The 20418-nt window shown below is 41.4% G+C and overlaps 1 protein-coding gene across 3 annotated transcripts in view; it reads right to left on the minus strand.

Annotated features, from left to right (window-relative positions):
* Positions 1–15207: 15207 nt before the first annotated feature.
* LOC120312436 (acyl-CoA (8-3)-desaturase-like) overlaps positions 15208–20418 on the minus strand; it is a 29860-nt gene continuing 24649 nt past the window's right edge. Inside the window, exons 8-11 of one of the 3 annotated variants that reach the window (XM_039353161.1) lie at positions 18949–19045; positions 18059–18138; positions 17764–17889; positions 15208–16420 (exon numbers count right to left, since the gene is read on the minus strand). In XM_039353161.1, coding sequence (XP_039209095.1) covers positions 16312–16420; positions 17764–17889; positions 18059–18138; positions 18949–19045 — 412 coding nt within the window. In that variant the 3' untranslated portion in view covers positions 15208–16311. Of the gene's footprint in view, positions 16421–17763; positions 17890–18058; positions 18547–18948; positions 19046–20418 lie in introns of those variants that run through there. The other 2 variants (XM_039353160.1, XR_005557895.1) reach the window with 2 other exon arrangements.

Here is a 20418-nt window from a genome sequence, read left to right on the forward strand (position 1 = left end):
CTTATTTTTAAACATAATTAATATAAAGCCCAAGATCAATTGTGTGTGCCTTTGAGGCAATAGTACTGTTTTAAACTGTTAAATCCATAATAAGCCTGCTTAATGAATCCAATGTCACACTTCTATCAAATAATAAAAGAGCATATATTCCATTTCCTATCCAAATCTTAAAATATATAAATATAAAATTGCTTATTGTTGACAAATATGATACTCATTCTGATACTTCTTCTTTCTGAGGAATCATGTGTGCATATCTGTTCAAACAAAGAACGTTTCACTTATAAAATGACTTGTAGCCTACTGTCATTAAAAAGATTAAATACTTCACAGCTATTTGGTTTATGATACACTGTTATAGGCATATATAAATCTGCTGAAATACAATGATGCATTCTCAGCTGTATGAGATCTTAGCATGTAATGACAAGTCTGAAGCATTTGACATAGTTTTTGCTTCTGCTCAGAGTTCTTATCTGCTATTAAAATTAATGGCAAAGCAGCTCCCAGATATTTACAAACTCTAATAGCACACCACTTGGAAATTTTCTATGTCTCTTGCTTGCTCTTTTTTCAGTAAATATTTGGGATATTCTCTGGGGGAAAAAAAACTAGGTGTAGGTTGGGGTTGGTCTTTCAGATCACTATTCCTTGAAAGAATCCCATCCTAGTACTAACCCGGCCTAATTCTCGCTGATTTATTTAAAATATTTATAAAGCTGCCCATTTTCTAATCAACTATGGGTGGCTCCAATCAAAAGTTAAAAAACATTAAAAACAACAAAGACATGGCATCATCCTCTTCTCTCTCCTATCTATCCCTCCCTTAGAGCCTTTTCCAAAGAGCTAGGTCTTTACATAATATGTTCAAAGTAGAATGATTTGAGCTTGGTCCTTTGTTTTCTTAACTGTCCATCATATTCTCAGGGGTTCCAGAGATCAGAGTTCAAGACTCTTTCTATCTTGCTCCTTCAAAGGCCAACTTTGCTTCCATAGAGTGTCACAGGAATACTATGGCTTGCATAATTCTGATCTTTGTAGGTATTGACACTTCGTGGCATTTGATTATTTTTTCCAAGGCCTTCATGTCTGCTCCACAAAATTCTTATCTGCAACCTATTTGACTGCTTGTTCCTCTACTGTTAATAATTGATTCTAAAAAGCAGAAGCTATCCGCCACTTTGATATCTTCATTGCCAATTCTAAGTTTGGTTGTTCTAACTGTTGTCACTAATGCGATTTACTTTATATTTAATTTTAGTTCCATTTGTTCATTTTGCTCCTTAACTTTTATTACTAGAGTTTGTAGATCCTTTGCATTTTTGGCTATTAGGTTATTTTAGCTATCCATCACTAGGAAATGTAAAATTTTTCCCACAAAGTTTTTTTTAATATTTGAATTTAGATTTCTTTTGACATTGTGAGACATAGAAAAATTACATGAATCAAATTGAAGCAATCCTACTTGATTAGGGATTTAAGCAATCACACATAATTTGGCCTCAATTTTATTTAGTAGAATAATGCTTTTGCTCCATATAAATTTCAAAAGGCATCCTGAGAAAGTACCAAAGTAGGTGAGAGTGTGCTTGTCCAGAAAAAGAAAAAAACAAGGAGAGGCTGCTGGGGAGTGATAGAGAGCAATCTTGCCAGTATGCTTCCAGATTACAAGTGCTTTAGCCATACAGCAGCCATTTTGTACACATAACCATAACAAAATTCCAAACATATCCGTCAGCCTAAAAAGCTCTTTGTAGAATTTTTCAGGACTATTTAATATGGTTACTAAATACATTTAAGTCTGTAGCATACAGTGATTATATGTGTATTTGAGCCCAAATGCTATAAGTAAACAATGGGGTGAAATATATTGAATTATCCAAATATGTTGCTGTTTGACAGAATTACTCCTTGGATGATTTCATAGCAAAGACAGCAAATTCAAATGCATGCAAGATAATACACTAGGCATAATATTAAAAAAGATGTTGTAGATATGTAGAGCCAAAAGAAGAAATGAAGGAATTGTGAAAGGTATCAATTTCCGTGATTCCAATCATTATTAAATAAATTTATGGAAGGCACTCTATCTTCCGACTACCATACAGTAGAATACATATAGTTATAAACTGAGGTAATTATCGCCACTTGAAGTCCTCTAGATACAGTATGTTGAACTTCTATAACTCCTAGACATGTTTTTGGTTTTGTTGGATAGAAATATGAAAACTAAATCTAAATTACAGAGAGGACACTAAGTTGGGCTAAATGCTAAAGCAAATGATGGCAAATCTAGATATTCTTCATGAAAATGATTTTCTAAATTCATCTGAGGCAGGATTTATTTCTGGTTTTAATACGGAAATTCTCTGTCACTCAAGTCAATATAAGGGAACACAATCCTATTGATTCTCCTGGACCTTTCAGTGGCTTTTAATACAGACAATTTTTCAGGCAGGTCTGGATTAAGTGTAGGTGACCGTATTTGTCCTTCTTTTGTTCATATGTATAGCTTTCTCCATGCTATTTATCCCCCATCTAGTTTTAAATGAGACAGGAAACTATGGCGTGAGATCATTCAGACTGTTAAAATAGAGTCATCATTATGCCAATGGCACATAACACTATCTTGCCTCTTCATCATATTCATGAAAGTCCTTAACCAGTGCCTAATTGCAATAATAGATAGTATCAGAGCCAAGAAACTGAGACTCAATCAAGATTAGAAAGTTGGTAGTGCATGGTTATAGAATAGAATGGAGCTGGAAGGGACCTTGGAGGTCTTCTAGTCCAGCTTCCTGTTCAAGCAGGAGAACCTATACCATCTTGGACAAGTGACTGTCTAGTCTCTTAAAATATCCAATGATGGAGCAATCCACGATTTCTGGAGGCAAGCTGTTCCACTGATTAATTGTCCTCACTGTCAGAACATTTCTCCTTAATTCCAGGTTGCTTCTCTCTTTGATCAGTTTCCAACCATTGTTTCTCATCCTTCCCTCTGGTGCTTTGCTGAATAACGTGACTCCTTCTTCTTTGTGGCAGCCTCAAATACTGGAATACTGCTATCACGTCCCCACTATTTCTTTTCTTTAGACTAGCCAAACCCAAGTCCCACAGCCATTCTTCATATGTTTTAGTCTCCAGGCCTTTGATCATCTCAGTTGCTCTTCTCTGAATTTTTTTCCAAACTCTCAACATTTTTTGTGATATGGTGACCAAAATTGGCTGCAGTATTCCAGGTGTGGTCTTACTAGGGTTTTATAAAGCGGTACTAATACTTTGTGTGATTTTGATTCTATGCTTCTGTTTATACAACCAAGGATTGTATTAGCTTTTTTGGTTGCTGCTGCACACTGCTGGATCATAGTCAAGTGATCATCCAGTTGGACTCCAAAGCCCCTCTCACAGATACTGTTTTTAAACCAGGTCTCGCCCAATCTGTACTTGTACCTTTGGTTTTTCCTGCCTAAATATAAAACTTTGCTTTTCCACATTGAAACTCATTTTGTTGGCTAGGGCCCATTGTTCAAGTTTGTCAAGATCTTTTTGGATCCAGAGTTTGTCTTCTGGGGTGTTGGCTACTCCTGTCAGTTTGGTGTCATCTGCAAATTTGGTGAGTTCCCATTCAATTCCCTCATCTAAGTCATTTATGAAGACATTGAAGAGTACTGAGCCTAAGACAGAACCTTATGGTATCCCACTGCTTTCTTCTCTCCATGTGAATGTGGTGCCATTGAGGACTACTCGTTGAGTACAGTTTGTCAGCCAGCTACAGATCCATCTGATGGTGATGTTGTCTATTCCACCTTTTTCTAGCTTACCAAAAAGTAGGTTGTGGTCTACTTTATCAAATGCCTTACTGAAATCTAAATATACTACATCCACAGCATTTCACTGGTCTACTAGTTTAGTCACTTTACTGAAGAATGAAATAAGATTGGTTTGGCATGATCTGTTTTTAACAAACCCGTGCTGGCTACTAGTTATAAATTTGTTTGCTTCTAGTTGTTTGCAGATTTGTTTTTTGATTATCTTTTCTAGGATCTTCTCAGGTATTGATGTTAAACTGATTGGTCTGTAGTTTCCTGGGTCTATTTTTTTTCTCTTTCTTGAAGATGGGAACCACAGCAGCCCTTTTCCAATCCTTAGGTACTTCCAGGTGCTCCAGGATTTATAGATAGATAGATAGATAGATAGATAGATAGATAGATAGATAGATAGATAGATAGATACCCTTTATTGTTATATTTTACTGTGGGCACAATGGCACACATTAAAATGAAATTCAGTTGCTTTCTCTCAAAGTATACACATACATAACACACATTTAAACATACTATATACAACATCCTGGCAAATAGATGGGGAAGAAATGGAGGTAGTGACAGATTTTATCTTCCTGGGCTCCAAGATCACGGCAGATGGGGACTGCAGCCAAGAAATTAGAAGATGCTTGCTCCTGGGGAGGAAAGCTATGGCAAATTTAGACAGCATACTAAAAAGCAGAGATATCACCCTGCCAACAAAAGTACGTATAATCAAGGCCATGGTTTTCCCAGTTGCAATGTATGGCTGTGAAAGTTGGACCATAAGAATGGCTGAGCGCCAAAGAATTGAGGCCTTTGATCTATGGTGCTGGAGAAGACTCCTGCAAGTCCCCTGGACTGCAAGGCAATCAAACCAGTCAGTCCTAGAGGAGATCAACTCTGACTGCTCTTTAGAAGGCCAGATCCTGAAGTTGAAACTCAAATATTAATGTATTTGGCCACCTAATGTGAAGGAAGGACTCACTGGAAAAGAGCCTAATGCTGGGAAAGATTGAGGGCAATAGAAGAAGGGGACAACAGAGAATGAGGTGGCTGGATGGAGTCACTAAAGCAGTAGGCGTGAGCTTAAATGGACTCCAGAAGATGGTAGAGGACAGGAAGGCCTGGAAGAACGTTATCCATGGAGTTGCGATAGGTCGGACACGACTTCGCAACTAACAACAACAACAATATACAACATATGTGTAGACCTATACCTTTACATATAAGTAACATATAAATATTAATCATTGTTAATCATTAATATTAATTGTTCTGTTTTAGAATCAGAGACATCGAAGCGAGACAAGAGTAACAAACACAGCTTCTTTATTGAGATCACAAAAGAACAGAACAGCAAACAAAATGGCGCTGGCTCTTTTATACTTCCCTTGCAGGGACAGCATCAGCCTATCAATGCAAGGCTAGTCTCCCACCTTGCACATGCTCACAAGGCTGGAGACAGCCTGTCTGGTCCCGGGCAACCACATGGTCTGCATGGGCCTTCTGCAGCCTCCTGAGCCTGCTGAGTCATTCAGTAGGACCAGGACATAACACCCCTCCCCCCTTGGATAAAACAATAAGTGATACTTACTGTTTTATAGCAGCATACATATACATATGTTCAATTAAGCATGTTGTTATTTCTAAACACAGTTATGCCTGCATGCAGGCAGACCCAGTCATTACATTTCTCATATTTATATGAATACCACATATTGTTTAACACTATCAAACAACATACCCCAACTCTGAGTGTGCCCTGAGTTCAAGAGAACTATTAAGCCTCCCTTACATACATTCTATTTTTTTCACAAGACTATTAGGCCTGTCCTGGAATTGACAAGAACCTTACATAGTTTTATAAATGCTTGGGGGGACCCCTTGCTCGCTCTGATCTTCTTAGAGCTGTTGTGGGCACCTGGCCTGCGAGCTTATCTGCCAGGCTTGGCAGACCAGGATGTAGATGCCCCCTTGAATCCGGCGACCCTCCATCGTACTGACTGGCCAGAGCTTGGCGGAAACGCAGCAAGACAGCCCTCAGCCTTTCAGCTAAGTTCACAGATGACTCCTCAGCAATGAGGACGTCATCAGAGTAGGGACAGACCCCAGGAATACCACAGAGTGTTCACTCCATCACACTCTGAAATATTCCAGGGGGCACATTAACCCCAAACTGCAGCCTTTTTACTTTAAAGGCTCCCCGGTGCGTCACAATTGTTTGGGCCTCTGCTGTTGCCTCATCAACAGGTAGCTATTGATAGGCCTTGAGTGAGGCCAGAATGTGGCTCACCACAGGCACTGGGTAGGCATGCTGCTGCAATGCCTTATTTAGTGTACATTTATAGTCCGCACAAATTCAGACTTCTCCATTGGCCTTCAGTGGCGTGACTATAGGGGTTTCCCATGGACTAGAGTCCACAGGTTCTAATATGCCCTGCTGGAGCAGCTTGTCCAGCTCTGCATCTATTTTCTTCTTTAGGGCAAAAGGCACTCTTCGGGGCTTGATCCTGATGGGTGTGATGGCTGGGTCTAAACGTAAAGCAATGGGAGGCCCCTTGAACGAGCCAAGCTCTGAACTGAACACATCAGCAAACTCCTTGAAAACTTCTGCAAGGCCTGACGTTTGCAGATTGTGAAGTCCAGTCACTTGAATCCCAAGGGCCTCAAACCAATTGACTCGTACGATCACCACCAACTACCACCACATCTAGCAGTCCTTCAAAACTCCTACGCTGCACCTTGAGTGTGGCCTCCCCCTTCACACTGACTCTGGAATTCTGGAAGTCAGTAAGGATTAAATGTGAAGGCCTGAGTTTAACTCGTAGGCCACTTTTCCTGCAAACCTTATTAAAGGTGTCTAAGGAAATGATAGATAGAGCAGACCCTGTGTCCAACTCCATTGACAAGGGAACCCCTTGCAACTTCACATCAATGTGAAGCTTCTTTTTAAGTGGCCTGTGAACCCTGGTTTTGAAAATGGCCCTACGGGACGCGTAGAAGCCCACCCTGTTTGGCTGGGGACCTTGGTACCTTTCAGAGGCAATTCTTCTGGAGACCGTTCCTTCTGGCGACCCAAACAGATGGAAGCAATGTGGCCTTGCCTGCCACATGCATGGCAGATAGCAGAGCGGAACTGGCAGTCACAGCATTTGTGGTGACCTCCATACCCGAAACACCAAGGGACTAAGGTTGTCTGCTCTCTACCTTCCTGAGGCCTTCTTCCTGCTTGCTGCTGAAGCCTGTCTACCTCTATCTCTGGATCCTCTTCAGAATCCTCCCGAGCAATCTCTTGATGGACGGTACTAGGTGTTGGGGGGTTCTTGGCAAGCCTCAAGGCCTTCACTGCTCTGCCTGCTGCTTCTTCAGCTGCAATTTCTCTTAACACATCTTGGAATGACACATCTTCTTTTGCAAAAAGTTTTTGTTGCAGCTCATGACTCCGAAGCCCACAAACTAAACGATCCCGGAGCATCTCTTCTAGATCCTTGAATGCACAAGGCCTAGCTGCTTGTCTTAAGACAGCAACAAAGTCCGCAGCAGACTCACCAGGCCTCTGATCCCTCTGCTCGAAGTATAACTAGTGACTGTTGGCACACTTGGCACTCATGCACCTGGGCCTCGATATCTTTATCGAGCCCAGGCCACCAGAGATGGCTGCGCACAAGTGCTTTCATCCTTACTATTCCTAGATGTCCCTCATGCAGAGTAAGCAAGACTCTAGACCTCAATGAGGCTGGGATGACTACCCTACTACCCCATAACAGGCATCCTTTGAACGTGAAAAGCTCGTGCTTCCTTTGCCAGAAGCTTTAAAACTCAGTATTTGGACACGTGTCAAGCCATCCTGACAACACCCATGTCAGCATGCGTGTAAGCATGTAATCAGTGGCTGTTTCAGCAGCCACTTCCCTAGTATTGAGGGGAGATTCAGGCAACTCCTGAATGGAAAGAATATTAATAGCAGGAGCAGGATCTGCCTCTATCTGTTTTAGAGGTAATCTGCTGAAGCCATATGCATGGCCTATCTCTTTTCCAGGTTTGTGAATTAGTGTGTAGTCATATGCTGACAGGAAAATGGACCATCTCAGCATACGTGGAGAAATAATATGTGGTGTCTGTTTAGGCTTATGGTCTGTGTAGACTGTGAAGTGGTGGCCATATAAGAAATCAAGGCTTCTCTGTCAATCTGAGCGTAATTCCGCTCTGCAGATGACAGAGTCCTTGAGTAGTAGGCCACAGGGACTTGTGTCCCATCAGTCTTCAGGTGTCTAAGTATTGCTCCCACCCCATAAGGAGATGCATCACAGCTCATTGAAATGCGCTAATACAGCATTTGAAGAGAGCAAGGCCTTAACCTCATTGAAACTCCTTTCATGGACGTTAGTCCACTGCCATGGAACCTGTTTGTCCAAGAGCCGATGTAATGGCTCTGCCACTGCAGCCTTATCTGGAAGAAATGTGTGATAGAAATTTAAGACCCCCAAGAAAGCTTGCAGCTCACTCTTGGACTTGGGACTTGGGGCCTGCTGAATTGCTTGAAGCTTGGATTCAGCAGGGTGGATGTCTTGAGCATCAATTCTGAATCCTAGAAAGTCAATAGAATTGACTCCTATTTTACATTTGTCTTGCTTCAATTTCAGGCCTGCTTGGCGGAAACGAAGCAAAACAGCTCTTAGTCTTTCAGCTAGATTTTGAGATGACTCCCCAGCAATGAGGATGTCATCAAAGTAGGGACAAACTCCAGTAATACCCTGAAGCGTGTGCTCCATCATGCTTTGGAAGATGCCAGGAGCTACATTAACCCTAAACTGTAGTCTTTTAACCTTGAAGGCTCCTCTGTGTGTTACAATGGTTTGAACCTCAGCTATTGCCTCATCAACAGGTAACTGTTGGTAGGCCTTAGCCAAATCAAGCTTTGCAAAGAGACGCCCCCCCCCCTTGAAGGAGGCCAGGATGTGGCTTACCATAGGCAATGGATATGCATGCTGCTGCAGCGCTTTATTCAGTGTGCACTTTTTTTTTGTAAAATTTTTTATTTTCAACTTTACAATACATAACAATCTTACAAATACTTCAGATAAAAAATAAAACAAATGATACACACCACATTCGGTCTTGTCCGCCCATTTCCCCCCAAACCGCATCCCACCTCAAACCAACTTACTTCTTTCCCTCTTTTTCTTCACTCACCCCCTCTCCTCCTTCACCTCAACCTTCCTACTTACTTCTCACCTTCTTCTCCTCCCTCTTGATGCGGTCCAGGGGAAATGCCCGAGCAGTTCTTCTCTCAAAATTAAAACATTAATATTATATACAATAAGACTATTTCTACTTTATCTGAACTACTTAAACTTCAACCCATCCACTCCCCCTCCCCCCCCGACTTCCCAGAGCAAAATACAGGATTATGCAAACATATTAAACATAATCTATTTAAGTTTACTAATTATACAATGAACAAAATCATAAAAACCCTTAACTCTCTTCAAACTTTAACATCATAAGTTTATAAACAAAATCATTACTCATAGAATAAGTGAAACTTTGTAGTTCCATATTTCTTCTGAACATATTCTATCCATCTTCTCCATATGTTAAAATATCTCTCTTGTGAATGGTCCTTTAAATAAGCAGAAATTTTTTTTAGTGTGCACTTTGTCATGGTTCCGACTAATGAAACATTCCAAAGAACTTCCAGGCATTTATTTTCCCAAAAGTCTTTTATTGTTACAAAATGTCGGCACAGGCACAATGGAGGTTTTTTTTGCCAGAATCTGAATTCCTCTTGCTGGCATCTAACTTTTCTTGCTAAACCCCTCCCTTATCTTGCAGTCACAAGTCACATCTTCCAATTAGCCCAGAGGGCAGAGATTCACTTCTGTTCCTTTTTTTTGGCTTCTGAATAAACTCTAAAAATACCAAACAGTTCTGCATATTGTCAAAAGCAAGAATATACAATATCTGCAGCGTTGACACACTTATAGTCCATGTAAATTTGGACTTCTCCATTAGCCTTTAGAGGCGTCACAATGAGGGTTTCCCATGGGCTAGAATCCACAGGCTCTAAGATTCCCTGCTGGAGCAGCTTGTCCAGCTCTGTATCGATTTTGCTTTTGAGAGCAAAAGGCACCCTTCTAGGCTTAATCCTCATGGGTGTGATAGTTGAGTCTAAGTGTAAGGAAATGGGAGGCCCCTTGTAAGAACCAAGCTCTGGGCTAAACACATCAGCAAACTCCTTGCAGACTTCTGCAAGGCCTGGCATTTGCAAGCTTTACAGCCCAGTCACTTGGATTCCCAATCGAGGCCAATAAGGCTCGTGAGATAACCCCCAACTACCACCACATCTAGTAGGCCTTCAAAGGCCTTATGCTGCACCTCGAGCGTAGCCTCCCCCTTCACATTGACTCTAGAATTCTGGAAGTCAGTGAGGATTAAGTTCAATGGCCTGAGTTTGACTCGAAGGCCACTACTGCTGCAAATCCTTTTGAAGGTGTCATGTGAAATGATTGATAGAGCGGACCCTGTGTCCAACTCCATCGATAAGGGAACCCCTTGCAACTTCACGTCAATGCAAAACTTTTTCTTAAGGGGCTTGTGTGTCCCTGTCCTCAGAATACTCCTGCTCGATGCGCAGACACCCACCCTGTGTTGGCTGGGGACCCTGGTACCTTTCTGAAGCAATTCTTCCTGAGGTTGGACCTTCTGGCGACCCAAACAGATGGAGGCAATGTGGCCTTGCCTGCCACATGCCCGGCAAATGGCGGAGCGGAATCTGCAGTCAGCTCGCTTGTGGCGTCCTCCACACCTGAAGCACTGAGGAGATGCTGTGGCCTTGTCTGGACACCCCGTCAGCCTTCTCTCTGCTGGCTGGTGAAGTCTGTCCACCTCCTCTTCATGATCCGATTCTGGATCTTCTCGAACGACCTCTTGATGGACGGTCATGGTGGCTGGAGGGTTTCTGGTGAACTGCAAAACCTTCACAGCGCCACCTGCTGCTTCTTCAGTTGCAACTTCTCTTAAGGTATCTTGGAACGATACTTCTTCTTTGGCAAAGATCTTCTGTTGCAGTTCTCTATTTCGTAGGCCACAAACGAAACAATCTCACAGCCTCTCTTCCAGGTCCTTGAACTCACAAGGCCTGGCTGCTTGTCTTAGGACAGTGATGAAATCCGCAGCAGATTCACCCAGCCTCTGGTCTCTCTAGGAATAACCTTCATTGAATTGTCCTACTTTTCCATAAGTGCATAGGATTGTGCTTTTAATTATTTTCTGTTATCAATTTTAATAACTATTATATAATTTCCAAAAAGTGCTCCAGATGGGTACACAAAATACAAATTCTTTGTATCTTTGGTGTCTTAGTGTATTGATTTACTCTTAATCCAAAATAAATTAGAATATGCTCTATTCACCCTGTTAGTACTTTTCAGATTAGCTTGATTTCAGGTTTTTTTCTTAATTGATTTCTTTTCTTACTTCTAATGTACCATTTTTTCTAGTTCTGGCTGGACATTTGAAAAACCATAATCCTTTGTTTATTATAAGCTATTCACAACCATGATTGTTCCTTGCATTTTCTGTTGGACATATCCCTGGCCCTTTCATTATGCCAGCTGTGAAGCAGAGTACTGGCATGCTAGCATGTTGCAAACACTGAAAAACAATACTTCCTTTGCACTCTCATAAAATCAGCTTCTTTTTCTCTTTTCATTCCAGCACTGACTTGAACACACATTTCCCCTATGTGCTGGATTTCCATCAGCAAAACTGCCTACCATGTCCCCATTTCTCAGCTTGTACAGTATTTCTGTCACCCTTCCCAGCGCAAGGAGAAGCTTCTAGAACAGTGGTTCTCAACCTTCCTAATGCCGCGACCCTTTAATACAGTTCCTCATGTTGTGGTGACCCCCAAGCCCCCATCCAGCTGGCCGGGGGGATATCAAAAACCTGACCAAAAAAAGAGGAAAAAATGGGAAAGTATAGGTAGTCCTCAACTTACAACAATTCGCTTAGTGACTGTTTGAAGTTACAACAGCACTGAAAAAGCGAATTATGATCATTTTTCACACTTATGATTGTTGCAGCATCCCCAGTCATGTGATTTACATTCGGAGCTTGACAATTGATTCATACTTCTGATGTTCACAGTGTCTCAGGGTCACGTGATCAATGGCCAGGGAGTGTGGCCAGCTGATCACTCAGGTTGTAGAGTGCCTGTGGGGGGAAATCTGTGGGTCTCTGGGATGGGACTGGGGTGGGTGCCTGCCTTCCTTCCCTCCCTTCTCTTCCCTTGTCCCTTCCTTCTTTTCTTCCTTTCCTTCACCTCCCTCTTAGTCTCTTCCTCCTTCCCTCCCTCTCCCATTGTCCCTTCCTTCCTTCTTTTCTTCCTTTCCTTCACCTCCCTTAGTCTCTTCCTCTTTCCCTCCCTCTTTCCCATTGTCCCTTCCTTCTTTCCTTCCTTTCCTTCATCTCCTCCTTAGTCTTTTCCTTCTTCCCTCCCTCTCTCTCCTTGTCCCTTCCTTCCTTCTTTCCTTCCTTTCCTTCACCTCCCTCTTAGTCTCTTCCTCCTTCCCTTCCTCTCTCCCCTGTCCCTTCCTTCCTTCTTTCCTTCCTTTCCTTCTTAGTCTCTTCCTCCTTCCCTCCCTCTCCCAATGTCTCTTCCTTCCTTCTTTCCTTCCTTTCCTTTCCCTCCCTTAGTCTCTTCGTCCTTCCCTCCCTCTCGCATTGTCCCTTCCTTCCTTCTTTCCTTCCTTTCCTTCACCTCCTTCTTAGTCTCTTCCTCCTTCCCTCCCTCTCTCCCATTGTCCCTTCCTTCCTTCTTTCCTTCCTTTCCTTCCCCTCCTTCTTAGTTTCTTCCTCCTTCCCTCCCTCTCTTCCATTGTCACTTCCTTCCTTCTTTTCCTTCCTTCCTTCCTTCCTTCCTTCCTTCCCTTTGTCCCTTTCTTCCTTCCTTCCCTCCCTTCTATTGTTCCTTCCTTCCTTTCCTCTCTCATTGTCCCTTCCTTCCCTCCCTCTTTGTCCCTTCCTTCCTCTCCCCCTCCATGCCCAAGAAGGGACAAGGGGAGGGGGATAGGCTGCCAGTGTGGCTGAGGGCTTTGCTGTCAGTGGCCATAGCAACATGCCAAACCTGCCTGTACACAGGCAGAGGAGAGCTCCACCCATCTCACTTGCTCAGCTTCACTGGAAGACATGCTGCTTGCTAAGTTAGAAGAAGCTCCAGGATCAGCACTGGGCTACAGCTGATTCATGCTTCTGCTAAATTAGCAAGCGGCATGTTTTCTAGCAAAGCTCAAGCAAGTTTGCTGGGCAGGAGCCAAGGAGAGCAGCTACAGCTGATCTGCGCTTCTGGGCTGCTCTGCAGAAGCGTGGATCAACTGAAGAGGCTTGCCCTGATCCTGGACAAGAGGGAAGGAAGGAAGGATGGGAGGGACAAGGGGAAAGAGGGAGGGAAGGAGGGACAAAGAGGGAGGTGGAAGGAGGGAAGGAAGGAAAGAAGGAAGGAAGGGACAATGGGAGAAGGAGGAAAGGAGTAAGAGACCAAGAGGGAGGGAAGGAAAGGAAGTTCCAGCCAGCAGAGGCTTGGCAGCCTGGCTGCTGAGGAACAGAAGAGCGCAAAGCCAAGGAGAAGAAGGTGGTGGTTTCCTCCCAAAGGGGGCTCCTTTTCTCCACCCCTTCCCAGGGTTTGTGAGGAATTTCTCATCACCAATGCTGACAGGTGCTCCTTCAAGCCTGCCGCGAGCTTTCTTACCCCCTTTGCTTCTCCCCCTTGCTTTCGTGAGGATTGTGGCACCCTTGGGAAGCTGATCGTGCTTTGAAACTTAGGAGAGTCCCTTTCTCCTTCCCTCCCTCTCTCTCTGTCAAGCCCTGGCAGGCTCGACATGAATGGGCAGAGGAGGAGACGAGGATGGGCAGGGTGGCAAAGGAGACTGGCGACCATCGCCAGACCTCCCGGTTGACAAGCGCAAGTTCGGGGGTTGCCAGCTGACAGGCGCAGGAGTTGGGTGCGTGCACACAGGTCAGCCTCACTTTCGCTGACCTGCGTGCACGAGAAGAAATCAATCTGGTTGCTGCATAATGAGTCTCTGGGGAGGGCGGGGCCTTGCTCTGCACCTGCACTCTTCATGCGCCTCCTGCAGAGCACATTTGGTAGAGTTTGTGCAGACTGGCGCCAAACAGCATATTTTCCACAAACAAGTGAGGTGGAGTGGAGGGGGGGGGGAGAGAAGGTGGTTGACAAGCCCTGCCTAAGACCATTGGAAATATGTGTTTTCCGATGGTCTTAGGCTACCCCTGTGAAAGGCTCATGCGACCCCCCCCAAAAGGGTCATGACCCACAGGTTGAGAACTGCTGCCCTAGAATGAAGAAATGCACAGAAATATAGTCATGCATGGTCAACTTTGTGAGATATATAATGTATATGTTGGTCCAATATACTTTTTTATTTCTCTTTTTATTAATGAATGTGGAAGAGATACTACTATTTATATTAGTACTGGAAGCTCTGGGCAAGATAAACATCAGGTAAATCATATGGAATGTTAGGTCCACCTTCATGTCCTGCCATTCTGTTGGGGGGGGGGAGAAACAATGACATATCTGGGATGCTTTTGCTTTGCTTTAATGCTTGGGAATTAGAGTGGGGGGATGGCCTTTGGAGATGAAGCAGATTCCCTCCCAGCCGGTTCCAGCCTGGTTCCAAGGCAGTCATGCCCTGAGAGTGACCTGTTATCCTTGTCATCTTTCTTATCTTTCATCTTTCCTTCTACCTTCTCCAATTGGTATATTATGATTTATCAATTGTTTGCATCTTACAATTCATGATTGTATCTTATGATTTAAGATCTATGAATTATCACTTTGTTGTTTGTATGTACAGTGAAAGCTTATGCACCAGAGACAAAGTTCTTGTGTGTCCAATCACACTTGGTCAATAAATAATTCTATTCTAATAAATATGGGACTAAAAAGTTCCATTTATTTTATGAATAAATTTTAGAATTGTTATTATTATTATTAGTTTAGTATAGTGGAAATTTTATGATATTGTGTTGTTTATAAATTGGGATTTTAATTTGTTTATATGATTAAGTTTATTCTTAAATTGTTTACTTTGTGTTAAAAGAGAGTTAAAGCACATTATATTTGTTTATCTATATAGTTGGTCAATGTTAGTTAGATTATGATTATTATATTTATTATCCTGTATTCAGCTCTGGGAAGTGGGGTAGGGGGGTAGGGGAGGTAGTGTGGGTGGGTTTGGGGTATATTTTGTAATTTTTTGTAAAACTTTTCAATAAAAAAAAATAATTCTATTTATTCTATAATTTTTATCTCTGGTCCATCCAGAATCAAATATCCTCATCTGATTCTTAATTTTAACTGGGATCTTTCCCAACAATTGGATCTCATTCCCCAAAATCATAAGTCTCTGTTGTAGATATATCTGCAGCACTTGCTGTTCAATTTTTTTTCTACTTGGATATAATAAGTTCATTCCCCAGTTTCTATCAATCTTCTTAAGAAAGTCCAGTTCATTACCATCAGTTCTGTCAGCTCTTTAAGTCTTTAGAATCCATTCCTCCTTTAGCCTTCTCCAACAAGCCTAATAAGTTTCAAATCAAACTTCTTCTCTTTCAAATCCATCAGCAATAAATTAGATTCCAATCTGTCCCACTGTAAATCTGCTTAGCTGCTGTTACTTGTATCTGAGCATCATCTTTGGGTTGTTTTAAAACCATTGTTATTTTATCAAACTTCTTATCTAAATTTTCAATTTGAACTTGTAATTGAAAAGCACTTTTTTCTCAAAGGCTTCGGAATTCATGGCACATTTTTTGGGGGAAAGCCCAATCTCAGCTGTTGAATGTGGAATTCCACCTATCTGCCCATCAGTGTTCTCAAAACATATTCACAACATCATATTGGCTGCAGGTGGACTGGTCAGGGTGTGTGTGTGTTGGGAGTTGGGGAAAACAAAAGAATAGCTGTGTGCATTGAGTAGGATCTTCAGATTCCGCCTGACTTTCTTGTAACCACTTTCTCTCAGTAAAAGTTCTTTTGAGTCAATTGCATGGATTCAAGTGTTTTACTTTCCTGGGGGACCAGCTGGGGCAGATCCTTACACGGAATCTCCAAATGATGAAGACAAAATGGGAGGTATGTTTTGTATCTGTTGATGTGGCCTAGTCTCATTCCCTAATCCAAGATCCATTATAACAGCCATTAGGTTTATTTTCCTGACCATTGCAAAAGAGGCATGAAGTGTAAAAACAGCAACAAAGCAATTCAATGAACATTTTTGAGAAGCCTGCATCTTTATGATGCATTCAAGACCCAAAAGCAGGAAAGAAAAAAAAATGTGTTGCTTGCAATGTTTATATTCATTAGGAAACATGCCAAAAGTTCAGCTGAGACCCAAAGTCGCTCCAAGCATTCTGTTTCATCCACAAATTACTTTAGGTTTTCTATCCCTGAAGCCTGTCAGGTCCATCTCAGATCCATTCATGTCTCTTCACCCGCCTTCCCTTGTTGAAGGCAGATTTTAGAATTTGGTATTTTCTGTTCACAATGATATGCTTTGAACCAGATTTCCCCTGCAACCTTCAAGGAACTGAAAAAAAAACAAAACAGAAAGTAAGTCCTGCTTCATTGCTATGAGAATTAAGACCTATTCAGAAAAATCATGCTTGAATTCAGAACAAGTGCAGTACATTGAGGACAGAGTGAGCAGCACAAAAATCTCTCAGTGACTGCTACATCTTCTTTTAGGTATTTGACATGTCTTGACAGTTATCTCTAGCTTGCATTGATGCTTTATGGACTTATATAGCATTATCATAAAGTAGCACTTTATCCAAGCACCCAAATTGAAAGGTCATAGTGATAGGGAGAAGGCAGACTCTGCACATCTTCAGGAGCCACCTGGGCATGTAATTTTCATGCTAGCCATATGGAAATAGTTTGCCATTGCCTGCTTCTAGAGGATGGTTTTTTTTGCAACTTTACAGTCTAGCTCAGCTGCTCCTAACCTTTTGGGCACCAGGGACTGGTTCCATGGTGAAAGGTTTTTCCGTGGATTGGAGGTGTGTGGTTTCGCATGCTACCTGCATCTCGTGGATGGGGCTTTGCTTGTTTGTGCAGACTGGTTGCTGGCATGCTCCAACCAGGTGCGGTCCATGGACTGGGGGTTGGGGACCCCAATCTAGTTTACATCTTTTTTTTGATGGCTCCTATCAAAATACTACCAACTTAGATGCTGCTTATCTTTTTTCAAGATCACCCAAGTATTGTTGAGAGCTACCACATATGAAAGGCTCTTTGATGTTAACTGATAACTAATTTTTAATTATAACTAACTTTATGAAAGAAGCATATAATAGAGCACATGCTTAATGATTAGCATTTCTCTCTTTCTGATACTAGACTTGTTTTTTTATTAAAGGATCTACATTCAAAATCTTTATTCTCATTAACAGTTTAATACTTTGCACAATAGATTGCTTTTGAAGCCTCTACCCAATGGACTTAGTGTTCAATTGACATCTTCACACTTATATATATGTCTATATCATTGCAAGTTCACCTTTCTCATGTCCTTAAGAGCAAAACCATGCAGATTTGTCTAGGGAGATTCTCAGTCATCCAAGTCATGATTATCCCAAAGGTGCTTTTTCAAAAGGCAACCGGACTTTCTTGTTTTTCTTTGAAAATGTTTCACTTCTCATCTAAGAAGCTTCTTCAGCTCTGACTGGATGGTGGGGAATGGAATGGGTGAGAAGCAAAACGTCTTCAAAGACAAACAAGAAAGTCCAGTTGCCTCCTGAAAAAGCACCTTTGGGACAACCATGCAGATTCTTCATTTGATTTGCTGTTTGGCTAACCTTTATATATTGAATGTTTCCTAGATGCCCAAATCTTCTTCTGAGCTGATAGTCTTTGCAGTCTGATACTTACTGCACAACGTCAGCCAAGGCAATAAAGAGGGGTTTTGATTGATATTCAATTCCATGTTTGGCACACATGGATTTCACCAAAGGAGTCGCCTTCCAAAAGTTGTGCCGAGGCATCGTAGGGAAGAGACTATAGGCAGAAAGGAAGGCAAAGAATTATGATCTCTTTACTTCTTCTTCTTCTTGTGCCATATCCGTTATCAGACGTTGGTGATCATGTTGGCGATCCTATACGAACTATGAAGCAATTTTTCACTGATACCTTAAAATGTTTCTCATTGCCCTAAAGGTGTACTCACTGGTGCTCAATTTGACAATTCAGGTGCCCCGTTACCCAGTCATTGAAAAAAGATTGATTCACATTGCATGTTGCCTGAAGCTGGGAGAAGAGAGAAAGAGAGATTTTAGTCCAGACATACTGTGAATGATGGAAGAACAATTTTCAGGCAAATGTCCATGATTTATATTCATGTATGTGTGTATGTATGTATCGGTATATAATTTGTATTTCTAGATAAATATATTGAATTTTGGAAATTATATTAGTTTAAATACTCATTTGGTATCAAATCTGATAATCCCCATTGCACAGTTTTGAAAACATGGAAAATTAAAATGTAATTCTACTAATATGTTCATTTTTCATTTTGTGAAACATTTCTTTTCAACAGTTACTTTCAAATCTTCTCCTTATTTATTCCAGACTGAACCAGGTTGTCTGGTAAGATTCGAACTGACAAGCCTCCTTTTCTAAAAAGTATGTCCTGATCTTGATGAAAACCTGATGCTGGGAATGGAAAAGAAAGAAATGATTTCTGCACTGGCCGGTTTCTCTTTGGTGCTGTCATCTTAAAATGAGCCCAAAAAAGTTATTTGTTCTGCTCATCTCATTTCCATGTTTATAAAATCCGAACAAATGTGAGGGCAATCATAACCTATAAGAAAAGGCATGGTATTTTTCTAAACACACTTCAAACTTTTCTATGATGGGAAAAGCATTATCAAAAAAAATAGGTAAAAATAACTTCCAAAAAGGAATTCAGTTTTCACCTATGCAAATTATAGTTTGATGCTGTGGTAATTGGATTATTATGGTTCTCTGAGTTATTGTGCATATAATAAAATTACACAGACAAGCTAAAGTTTAATTGTGTGCAGTCATTAATTTTGTCTTTGAGATCTCTCTTACCTGTGTAGAGAACCAATCCATGTTTTTATCATGATCAATGTGCATAGGAAGATGATTTGTCTGCGATATCCATGTAAATAGGATACTCTCAAGAACACTGAGAGACAGAAATGGGGAAAAGTCAGGAAGTGAAACTATATCTACACAAATCAACCATTAAATAGAACAGTGGGACAATTTATTGGCTTGTTTGCTAGGCTTACAATGCAAATCATTCACTAGACTCAGGGTCCCTATCCCCTGGGCTGTGGGCCGATACTAGTTCGTGGCCTGTTGGGAACCAGCCCAAGCAAGTGGCATGTGAGAGTGCGAAGCTTCATTTGCACATGTGCAGGATTAAGTTGAGCGCATGAACCCATCCCCTCTCCTCCCACCGCCACTGCTGCCACACATAGCCGCCAGGCACCATCACTGGTCAGCCAAAGAGGTTGGGGACTGCTGCACTAGACCTCATGATGCCTTTCTGTGGAAACCAATACCTCTCCAACTGAAACAACCCGAATGACAATTCAAGGCTTTAACAAGACTTTTGTTAAATTCCAGTTGGTTTGTCATTTGCATTTCATTTTTAAGTTTTAAAACCTCAACCAGTTTCTTTTGAAGATCCAGTGAAACATCCTTTTCTAACTAATTCTTTTGGTCTATCAGTTGTAAATCCAGTTTCAATACTATCTCCATCTTATCAAAATTTGTTCTAAAAATGACATTTCTTTGATAACATCCTTTGGACATAGTTTATCCATTAAAGCACCATCATTATGAAAATATTGATATGATGGAATTCAGTTCTTCTCCTTCAGTGTTTTTATTTTCATAACATTTTGTACTATCTTGCAGGCCTGTATATCTTTCCTCTACTTAAAATCTTTAATCCCCTCTTGTGTCCAGTTTTTGAAATCATGAAATTATTTACCTGTATCATGTTCTACAAAAACCAAAACAGGATCTATTTCCCATAAGAAGCTCTTTGTACTTTATAATTAATTCCAAAATCTTATTATAAAAGTTTTACTATTCCAATTTTATGTGGACCTTTAGCCTACGTGTTACTTTCTAAGATCAAAATCATATTTAACTTTTTGCTGATTATTTCAGATTCTTAAGCTTAATAATCAAAACTTTCTTCTGTTCTAGGCTGAAAGGCAAATTTATCCTGCATTTTCAAACTTGTCATTCTAACAGCTTAGAAGTAGTTAATCAGCAATTTCTGAAAGTGATTAGAAAGTGCTCTTTGCAAACTTCGTATTCTTTGAAAATCTCTCCTGCTATTGGGAGAAAGGTGGCTAGTCTTGTTGTCTCCGAGTACTCAAGCCTGTGGAAAATCACTGTCCTGTGAAGTAGACAATTCAATATGGCACTTAGAATTGAGGACTGCTTCACCTCATGGAGTTACATCAAAGTGGCACTTCATCTAAGGTTCAGTCAAAATGAAGAACCGCTTTCATGCTTTGCATATATGTGATGATTGAT

This window comes from Crotalus tigris, unplaced genomic scaffold, assembly GCF_016545835.1.
Source record: "Crotalus tigris isolate CLP2741 ecotype Arizona unplaced genomic scaffold, ASM1654583v1 scf7180000018504.2861643, whole genome shotgun sequence".
NCBI lineage: Eukaryota > Metazoa > Chordata > Lepidosauria > Squamata > Viperidae > Crotalus > Crotalus tigris.